The sequence below is a fragment of the Epinephelus fuscoguttatus genome, linkage group LG9 (genome assembly GCF_011397635.1).
Source record: "Epinephelus fuscoguttatus linkage group LG9, E.fuscoguttatus.final_Chr_v1".
Taxonomy (NCBI): Eukaryota; Metazoa; Chordata; class Actinopteri; order Perciformes; family Serranidae; genus Epinephelus; species Epinephelus fuscoguttatus.
The window spans coordinates 25,172,561-25,183,182 of record NC_064760.1 but is presented as its reverse complement, the minus strand read 5'-3'; the positions used below and the strand labels follow the sequence as shown (position 1 = coordinate 25,183,182).

The 10,622-nt window shown below is 42.4% G+C and overlaps 1 protein-coding gene across 2 annotated transcripts; it reads left to right on the top strand.

The window, feature by feature from the left end:
• Window positions 1-98: 98 nt before the first annotated feature.
• On the top strand, window positions 99-3,962 carry si:dkey-74k8.3 (transmembrane protein 109). Of its 2 annotated transcripts, XM_049585685.1 has the most exons (4): window positions 99-1,172; window positions 1,560-1,619; window positions 3,081-3,183; window positions 3,461-3,962. In XM_049585685.1, exons 1-4 carry the CDS (start codon window positions 921-923, stop codon window positions 3,814-3,816), a joined length of 771 nt encoding a protein of 256 aa, XP_049441642.1. In that variant the 5' UTR covers window positions 99-920; the 3' UTR covers window positions 3,817-3,962. The 2 variants fall into 2 exon arrangements, with proteins under 2 accessions (XP_049441642.1, XP_049441643.1); XM_049585686.1 differs by lacking the exon at window positions 1,560-1,619.
• The last annotated feature ends 6,660 nt before the right edge of the window (window positions 3,963-10,622 follow it).

Sequence of the window (10,622 nt, the reverse complement as noted above, 5' to 3'; positions counted from 1 at the left end):
ACATTTGACCCGGAGCATTAAACCACAAGTCCCAGTGTGCAAATCTCTGTTTATCCGTGTGCAGAGCGCCTTCCTCCACCCCTCCTCTTCCTCCTCCTCCTCCTCCCTGTAGATTCAGACGTGTTTGCAAACTGGAAACTGTCGTTAGAAACGCTGGAAGGAAGGGAGCGCCATGCGGGGACGGCAGCAGGGGAGGTTTTCATAAAAGGTTGTGCAACATAATCCATCGCGGCAGTGCATTTGATGCAAGCTCCGAGACAAAGGACCCCCCAAACTTGACTGGTGTGGAGCTCAGAGCTGAAATAAGAGGCTTTAGGAGACTCGTGGTGTGGTGTGGTCAGCTCAACGTCACCGCGTTTGTGCGTTTTTCTTTTTACGCGCAAAGCTGCAAGAGGAAAAACTTCAGCAGACATTCCTGCACTATATCTTTTTTTTAATCACTTTCTGCTTTGCTCAGATAGACGGTGATTTATCCAGAGAGCTGCTGGATCTTAAGCCTTTAACAGTTTCTTACCAAATATAGCCACTGTTAATGCTGGAGTGTCCTTGACGGAGCTGAGCGGTCCTAAATTAGACATTTGCAGCACTGCCAAAGTTTATAATTAAATTTTCACATCATTTTGAGGTGTTAGGGTGTTTTTTTAACTAGCACATTTTGTCTGATTTGCAGTTTGGACCAATAGGAATCAGCCTGTGTTGTTTTTGGAAGCTGCGCGGCTGTAAACATAATTTCCTGCCTATTGTGAACTGCAGCGTGTTGGCTTAAAAACGCTCTATAGCCGATGACTGCTCTCAACAGAAGCCATTTTTCTTTGATTTACAGTCATTGAACGCGAGCTGCTCAACCCTCCCATCTGGGCTACAGCTTTAACCTGTGTACAGATATTTTTTTTTAGCACAGTGATCTCAAATTCCCAACAATGGGTTTTTGTGCGTCTGGCTCTGGGCGCGGTGGATGTGCCATGGCTCGGTTTTTCCTCACCAGCCTTGTGTTGGTGCTGGCGTTGGCGGTGGGTTTGGTTGGAGCCGAAACTGAAGCCAAGCAGGCCAAGCCGACTGGGGAGAACCCACCGGCGGTCACCCTCCGGACTCTGATCACTGGAACCTGCTCGGAGATCCAGCGGTACGCGGAGTCAGTGGTGGGAAGCGGTGTGATCCGGTCAGCTGCTGAGGTACAGAGAGGTGGTGCACCACTGGTTGATATATCCCTGCTGTTTCTCTCCACCAGGAAGTGGCTTTACACTCTCCTCGCTTTCCTAATTTATACATATCTTATCTGGTGTTTGGTCTAACTTGTTCGCTCTGTCACTATTCTTGATCAATAACTGTGCCTAATCACTAATTTCCAACTCCATCCCTGTCATCTCTCTCCATCCATTTCCTCACCCTTCACACACATTCCTCTCCCCATGCCCCTCAACTTGCTAATCTCCCCCCTGATCCCCTCATCTTCTCTGCCCTCATTTCACATCATCTTATATCCATGCATCCCCCTCACACACATTCACACACTTTCTTGCCTCCCTGCTTCCACCCGGCTGTGGCTCCCTCTCCCCCAGAGTGCAGTGTTGTTTCTTGAGTCAATGCTTGGTCAGGAGAACGTCTATACAGTGGCCATGGTAAGAAACCTCCTGGGTGTCTCCATCTAGCCTGCCCTGACATGGTCCCTCCAACAGAGTCCTCTCATGTGGCTCTGTTTAGCTCATGTCACCTCATAGTTAGTGCAGAGAGTAGGAGCATGGCTGTAGTGAAGCTTTATGTGTGTTAGTGTACAGTGGTTCATGCATGAATGTAGTCCTGTTTGTGAGCTTGTGGTGGTAAGCACTGTCAAGCTGATAAGTAGGCTGCAAAATATAGGGTGTGTACATGATCCTTGGATGAGGAATACTTTTTTAATGAGTCCCTGAAGTTAAATAGAGCCTTACTCTGTGTGTATCTGGTTTTATGTTGTTCTGTTTCCAGTGAGAAATCCCAGTTTAGAATTATGTAATTTAGTTATGAGGTTAAATTCCCAAGGCAAAAGTCAGACACAAGATCTGCACACTGCACGGACAGCTCCCAGTAACGTAACAGAGCAACGTTTCCTCAAGGTCTTTGACGGGCATCACCTGATAACGTTGCTCTGATAAATTTCCTGGGAGCTGCTTGTACAGTGTGCAGAGCTTTTGTCTAACTTTTGCCTCCAGTGTGTTTTTGATCCACTTGTAAAAGTTTTTGCATGTTCATGCTCTGCAATATCTTCAAAAGTTAATCAGCTTTAAAAGCATTTACAAGGTTGCATTAAGTAAAATAACAGAACGCCCACAGAAAGACACTATGCAATTTGCATTTATTTAAAATCTTATTTGTTTAAGATAACAGAGCTGAAAATTATATCACTCTTTATGGGCTGCATCGCTCCCTCAAAAAAAAAAAAGTCTGTGGCTACACCACTGCCTTCAGCATTGAATGTGGACTCTAATCAGTCATCACTAAAATATTTAAGTATACAGTTGGTTGTGAAATTGTGCGTTATAACACCAAACAGATCAGTAAATGATTAAGTGTGTTCCAAATGATAAATGCATGCTGACATGGAGTGACAGATGCTCGACTCTTGCTCTGACATACTGGACAGTCCCCACGTATGTGCAACAGGTGCAGATAAGATACTTGTCCAACTTACTGGGCTACCCTTGACCTTGCTTGACGAGGCTACGCTGTGTGTGTGAGTGCAGTGTGTGTGGTGTGATTTTGGGGGGTGGTGAGCAGAGGCTGTACAGGAATAGAGAGGGAGCACGGTCCAGCTGTCACTCGCATGCACAGCTGTTTGTCCAAGTCAACAATACAGCACTTCTTCTGTCTTAAGGTGTAGCACTTGCAGTCCATAAGAGTTCTCTATGAATGTAATCATACCTGAATGATAAATTACACTGCATCTGCCTGTGCATCGAAGCCATGAGAGTGAGTCTTGGTAGGCTGTGTTTCTGTAAACAGATCTGTATCTGTGCATGATTATTAATATGATCAGAATGCTGCCTTTCCTCATTGTTACCTTTGTATAATAACAAAGCAAGACATGTCTCCACCCTCCCCCACAGTTTTTTGAGATGGTGATCCGATTCCTTGCTGAAGGAGCTGCCAGCGGCCTGAACGTCATCGCTGTTTACGTCACAGAGATTCTCAGGGTCACAGGATTCGATGGTGGGTAGCAGGATGGCCCATGTTTATTTAGGCTTGGCTGCATGCTCCACTTTTTCCTCCCTGTACGCTGCAAATTGCCTGGTGGTGTAAGAGACGATCTGTGGCAATGAAAGTTTGAAGTGAAACTATGCATGCCTGTCCTCCCTCAGGCAATTTGTCTGCCACTCCCTTTTTATGTGTTAATGTGTACTCCTGTTGCTCCCCGAGTGACAGACAAGTTTTTTCAAGCTTTATTCTTGATGAAAATAAGCCTAAACTGGATCTCCTCCCTCCACAGTTGCACACAGATTGCCCCGCTTCACTCCAGAAGGCGTGACCGCCATCGCCCAGTGGGGTCTGGTGGCTCTCATTGGCTACTGGGTGCTGACCATCGTTCTCCGTCTGTTGATTGGTGTGTTGAGGCGGGTGTTCTGGGTTGTGAAAACCGTCTTGGCGCTCTGGCTTTTCGGACTCATCGTGACTGACAAGCATGCCACGGCGGACATCACGGCAGTTCGACTGGGAGGCCTGGTGCTGGGATGCGTCGTGTTGACACTGCTCACTTCCTGCTCCGAGAATGCTTGTGCAGTGGAGCACCGGCTGAGCTCCCTCGAGGGTCGGGTGAAGGCAGTAGAGAAGAGAAAAGGGGAGTAGTGACCGCAGATGGGTGGAGGGAAAGGAGTTAAGATGGACAAAGGTGATGGTAATGTTGGCTAAGAAAACAGAAGCATTGATGGTTTCTATGTGTGTGTCAATCTATTATGGGAAATAAAGTAATCTCTGGGATTTTTAATCAGAAATGCTTTTTGTTTGCCTTGAGGAAATGCCAAAAATAATGAAAGCACATGAAATATTTTTACTGTAATAAATAACTAAGCACTGACACACAAAGATAGTGAAAGGCTGCAACAGCAAGACCAGTGTGCACAGAGGAGTGGATAATTCTGTCCTCTGTCTGTATTCTCTTTATCATGATTGTGTAAAAATAAAAATCAAGGCAAATTTTCACATAATTAGTCAATTAAAACAAGACAGAGTTCACAGCCATGCTAATGTCAGCATGCCAACATCCTCACAATGACAAAGCTGACATGCTGATGTTTAGCAGGTTAGGATTACCATGTTCACTATCTTAGTTAAGTGTTAAGCACTAAACACAAATTACAGCTGGGGCTGATGGGAATGTTATGAGGTCTGTGGGTGTTTGGCAGCCCCCCAGGAAGTGTACTGGGCTTTGATGCCAATTTGACACAGTGGACAAATCATTTAACTATGACCTCTGGGTCCGTCACGTGATGCCATTAGGTGCAAAAATACATTGTGAAAGAGACCTCTGTAAATCAGTGGATGATGTTTTTTGGAGCAGAACAACCACTGCAGAATTACTAGTTTCACAATCAGGATTTGATCCGGTTGGATACGATTTCACAAGTCTAGAGGAGCCGCACAATTAAATCATTGTTAGTGGAGGACTAAACCTGAGCTGGTGAAGTACGCTTGCTCTGTGGGCCCAATGATGCAGAAGATCCCGGTGATATGACACCCTGGGAGTCAAATGTCTCTGGTTTCATGTGCCACTGAACAGCTTTCACCTCCAATGCTGTATCCAGTTCTCTTTCTATATCCAGGGTGTTTGGTCATAAACTAAAGTACCAGACAAATCCATTTTTTATATTATTTTTTGGCTGTTTGCCTTTATTTGACAGGGCAGTAGTAAAGTCTGAAAGGGGGGGAGGGGATGACATGTGGCAAAGGGCTGCAGGCTGCAGGCAAGGAGATTGCCTTTGTACATGGAACGCCTGCTCTACCCACTGAGCTACTGGACGCACCACAAATCCAAAATGTGACCTGACGGTGGCCTTAGCTAAAAAGTCAGGAGAAAAGTCTTAAGAGCACTCTTTACTGATACTTGTGTCAGGGCAAGCCTTCCCATAGTTGCTGAGATAATTTAGTGAGAGCCAAAGTGGTCGACCGACAAACAGACGTGTGGGTGGAAAGTATTTTAGATCTGCTTAATCAGGAAACTGGAATAAACCGGTATAAAGCAGTCATCGTTTGATGTCTCACTTCTAACTCACCACAACCAACTTAGTATCTTCAACCCAGACTGACCCCCGTGCCTGTTTACGGCCTCTTAAGTCCCTTTGCCTGGTTGGTTCCCTGCTGCTCAGTCAGCTGGAAGCATTTTTGATCCTCCAGGTTCGCACCAACGATCTTCCTCCCCACTGCCACTCCAGCCGAGTGGAACAACCTGACCTCAGAGCCAGAGTTATCATTCACACTCACTTCACTCCTACGCTTCGCTGTGGTGGATTGCCAAGTGGGCCAGATATGAATCCACAGTGTTACCATCTCCCTGCATCATCACTGAGACAAAGATGGAGAGTGATGATAATCTGATTTTAGACCTAAATGCAACCGTTATAATAATATAATATAATCTTAGTGTAAAAATAAAATGCCTTATATGAGAAGATTACACAGATGTTTATGTAAATGGAGCCTTTGACTTGTAAGCTGCTTTGATTAATATTTTTATAACAATGGATCAAATGACTGTGTAATGTAAAAGGTGTCAAATCACAGAGAATTACAACCTTACTGCAGTTCATCCCAGCTACACGGAGCTGTAAAGCCTCTTTCAGCTAACTGTTTTTGTTTTCTGGCCAGCAACTTGACTGTTTAGGTTAACTCTCACTGCGTCATTTTCGGCTGCAGCACTCATCTATTTTCAATAAAATAGCTCTAAAAAGCCTTATAGCAAACAAACAAACAAACAAACTTAGCAACAAGGTGGTGAAAATTAGTTGGGTTCCATCAAAATGTAGAGTAAGTTTTAACCAAATTCTCAGAAAATCAGCAAAACAAAATGCGCATTTATTTGCTTTTCATCCTCTACTGTTATGTGAATATTGGGTTTATTAAGATAAGCAGTAGATGGCACTAATTCTCCAGTCAGGTGCCACTGCAGGGGAGAGCGCAACGAGATGACATAAATAAAAGCAGCAATGGATGTAATAACGGAGAGAACACCGGAAAATGGACATAGCTCTGTGCTCTTGGAAGACTTCAGCCAACTTAAGCATGTTTAAAAGCCTTCAGTGACGACAGAGAGCACTTACAGTAGCCTGTGCAATGATGGTGCGTCATGACTGTACGCATCATTTATTTGCTGACTCTATCTCCATTGCAAATAGCCGCATTTACCTTTTATCCATAGATCAACTTTTGTGTAAAAAAGTTTTTTTGTGGTATTTCAAGATTCAAGATTCATATAAAAAGGTGGAAACGCACCTATAGTGGAGAATCTAGCAGCTAAAGAACCAGATATTTCCCTCAGGAGAAGGTGGAGAACAAAACAGAGCTAAAACAAGAGCAAATATTGGACGGACACTCACCAGATGGCCAGAAACACAACTCCAAATAAATGCTAACATTCCAGGACTATAGAAAGTGTAAATAAGCAACTTTAATCTATTTAGTTTGCTATGACGTTTAAATAAACTGTAATAATCAGAGCATTAATATAGCAGCAAACAGCTTTTTGTCATGTAAAGATATAGTGGAATAATGGTGTCCTGTTAGACCATGAAGTCATGCTCCCTGTGTCTGTGTTATAATCAGAGCTTCTTTGTTTTTTGTTGTGGTAGCCCACGACCACCCATACATGTGTATGATTCCTGTGCGTGTATCCCACCACCTAGCTCATCACCACAGCTCTGCAGTGTGCTCATACAGCGTCACGGAGGGGTAACACTCACCCTCTGGTCACCACCATGTTAACACCCTTAGCTCTGTTAGCACTGTTGCCATTGTTAGTCCTGTATGTGCTGTTAGCACCATTAGCTGCTAGCTGCCAGCCCTGCCACCTCCATCTTCATATCATGATATAATACTGTGTGTCAGTGTTCTGTTCACAACTTGTTTCCACTGCCCCCAAGTGACTTGTGTGCAAATTTCAATGAAATGTCTTCATCTAAACTTCCAAAAGAAACATTAACACACACCCATACATTGTATTTAACTCATGATTTCACATTAAAATTATGCAGCTACTTTGATTCATTTAAGCTGAATTCACAGTTCTGATGCCCAAACTTCAGTGATTAAAAGTATTTTTAATAAAGTCCAGTTTTTGTCTCTAACTGGCACACATACTACAGCTTCAGTTCATGTGCAGTGCAGATTGTCAAGAGATTTAAATGCGACTGTAACATCTGACCTTAGGTTTTAAATGAGAGAGAGAGATAGATTATGAATTATATGATTAAAATCAACTCTAAGAGACAAGAGAGAGACAAGATTTAATTCCTATGGATGATTCAAGTTGATATTTTTTTTTATCAGGTAACTATGAAAAGCATTTTCCCACTATTAGTTTAAACGTGAAAAGGAGCAGTACAGATCAGTGGTAAAGTCAGGAGTCATTTTTTTCCCCTCATAATTAGGGTTATATATCTATATAAAGATTTCTTAAAGCGTGTTGCAGCATATGCAGTGAGGCGTTAATCCACAGCAGTCCCACTTAAAGCACAGTGACATGGTCAACTTGAGATTTTCAGGATCACTGAGGGTGACAAATGTGTCTACAAATAATTGGTTATTGTCTCATACAAGGAACAGATTTATGACTCAGTATGACACACAAAGGCCTCTGTCGTACTCTAACTTCTGCTCAGTTCACTCTGTGAACTGGTTGGTAGGTGGGAAGGAATTTATATGCTTGGATGAGCTTTTGGCTGTGTGGTGACATGTTGGGTGGATGGTGTTGTCACAGAACTACAATAAATCAAGTTGTATGTGGAGACATGGAGACAGTTGGAAAAAAAACATAGTTGAGTAGTATTGGATTTATTGCACCTGACACAAAGTCTTAATACACGACGATACAAAGACAAGTTGCTTACTTGTTTAGACATACATGATATATATATATATATATATATATATATATATATATATATATATATATATACAGTACAGGCCAAAAGTTTGGACACACCTTCTCATTCAATGCGTTTTCTTTATTTTCATGACTATTTACATTGTAGATTCTCACTGAAGGCATCAAAACTATGAATGAACACATGTGGAGTTATGTACTTAACAAAAAAGGTGAAATAACTGAAAACATGTTTTATATTCTAGTTTCTTCAAAATAGCCACCCTTTGCTCTGATTACTGCTTTGCACACTCTTGGCATTCTCTCCATGAGCTTCAAGAGGTAGTCACCTGAAATGGTTTCCACTTCACAGGTGTGCCTTATCAGGGTTAATTAGTGGAATTTCTTGCTTTATCAATGGGGTTGGGACCATCAGTTGTGTTGTGCAGAAGTCAGGTTAATACACAGCCGACAGCCCTATTGGACAACTGTTAAAATTCATATTATGGCAAGAACCAATCAGCTAACTAAAGAAAAACGAGTGGCCATCATTACTTTAAGAAATGAAGGTCAGTCAGTCTGGAAAATTGCAAAAGCTTTAAATGTGTCCCCAAGTGGAGTCGCAAAAACCATCAAGCGCTACAACGAAACTGGCACACATGAGGACCGACCCAGGAAAGGAAGACCAAGAGTCACCTCTGCTTCTGAGGATAAGTTCATCCGAGTCACCAGCCTCAGAAATCGCAAGTTAACAGCAGCTCAGATCAGAGACCAGATGAATGCCACACAGAGTTCTAGCAGCAGACCCATCTCTAGAACAACTGTTAAGAGGAGACTGCGCGAATCAGGCCTTCATGGTCAAATAGCTGCTAGGAAACCACTGCTAAGGAGAGGCAACAAGCAGAGGAGATTTGTTTGGGCCAAGAAACACAAGGAATGGACATTAGACCAGTGGAACTCTGTGCTTTGGTCTGATGAGTCCAAATTTGAGATCTTTGGTTCCAACCGCCGTGTCTTTGTGAGACGCAGAAAAGGTGAACGGATGGATTCCACATGCCTGGTTCCCACTGTGAAGCATGGAGGAGGAGGTGTGATGGTGTGGGGGTATTTTACTGGTGACACTGTTGGGGGTTTATTCAAAATTGAGGCACACTGAACCAGCATGGCTACCACAGCATCCTGCAGCGACATGCCATCCCATCCGGTTTGCGTTTAGTTGGACGATCATTTATTTTTCAACAGGACAATGACCCCAAACACACCTCCAGGCTGTGTAAGGGCTATTTGACCAAGAAGGAGAGTGATGGAGTGCTGCGGCAGATGACCTGGCCTCCACAGTCACCGGACCTGAACCCAATCGAGATGGTTTGGGGTGAGCTGGACCGCAGAGTGAAGGCAAAGGGGCCAACAAGTGCTAAACACCTCTGGGAACTCCTTCAAGACTGTTGGAAAACCATTTCAGGTGACTACCTTTTGAAGCTCATGGAGAGAATGCCAAGAGTGTGCAAAGCAGTAATCAGAGCAAAGGGTGGCTATTTTGAAGAAACTAGAATATAAAACATGTTTTCAGTTATTTCACCTTTTTTTGTTAAGTACATAACTCCACATGTGTTCATTCATAGTTTTGATGCCTTCAGTGAGAATCTACAATGTAAATAGTCATGAAAATAAAGAAAACGCATTGAATGAGAAGGTGTGTCCAAACTTTTGGCCTGTACTGTATATATACATGATATATATATATATATATTTTTTTTTTTTTTTTTTTTTTTTTACATGAATTTTACAACATATTTGGTTCTCAAAAAGGTCCCAGTGTGTTAGTAAAACAAAACCATATTAACACAAATTTACATATTTAAATAACTGTCAACTCTCAAATCACAATCAAAACAGCAGACAACACTTTAATAAAAAAACATTAAAGCTTCAAAATATGGCTCTTGTGTTGTATTGTGTTAAGTGCACATGTGAGAGTGATACTGATAAAATGAAGACATGCAGAGATGAGCAGTTTGCAGCTGTAGTCAAGTTTATGAGGCGCACCTGTATGTGTGTGTGTGTGCCTGTAAAAGTCACACATGTACTGATTTATGTAAAGTGAAAATTAGTAATTTCTTTAGTAATTAGTAATGCACTTGCGGTACAATGTTATAACAGAGCGCAGATGTGTTTTTATGCCACTGAAAATATGCAAGGAAAAGGCAATCGGTGCTCATGATAGGCTCCTATTATTAGTTATCAAACAATCACTATAACTTCAACACATTTAGATATCTTTGTTTGTGACTCATCTAAGGAAAAGAAATAATACACATCTACTGTACAGTTCAGAATCTACACTTAACTACAACGAGGACATGTTTACCAGTTTTAAATACAGAGAGCTTTGCAGAGATAAGGCTGTTTTATGTTTTAGTTTTTCCTGAAAATGTTCACAGTCAAGCTGGTCAGTAATAAATGATGTGTCTCTGCCAGGACTGCAAGAATTAGTCAGTACTATTAGAAACTGATGAGCTCTTTGAGGGAGCTCAAGTGAGGTAGGAATTACTGTAAATAATGCAAGCACTCTCAATTT

Bases quoted from the DNA above. Each gene is read 5' to 3' on its own strand.
- si:dkey-74k8.3 (XM_049585685.1), top strand. From the start codon at position 921: ATGGGTTTTTGTGCGTCTGGCTCTGGGCGCGGTGGATGTGCCATGGCT. The intron at 1,173-1,559 runs GTACAGAGAGGT...CCTCTCCCCCAG, and splicing joins TGATCCGGTCAGCTGCTGAG to AGTGCAGTGTTGTTTCTTGA. The intron at 1,620-3,080 runs GTAAGAAACCTC...CCTCCCCCACAG, and splicing joins ACGTCTATACAGTGGCCATG to TTTTTTGAGATGGTGATCCG.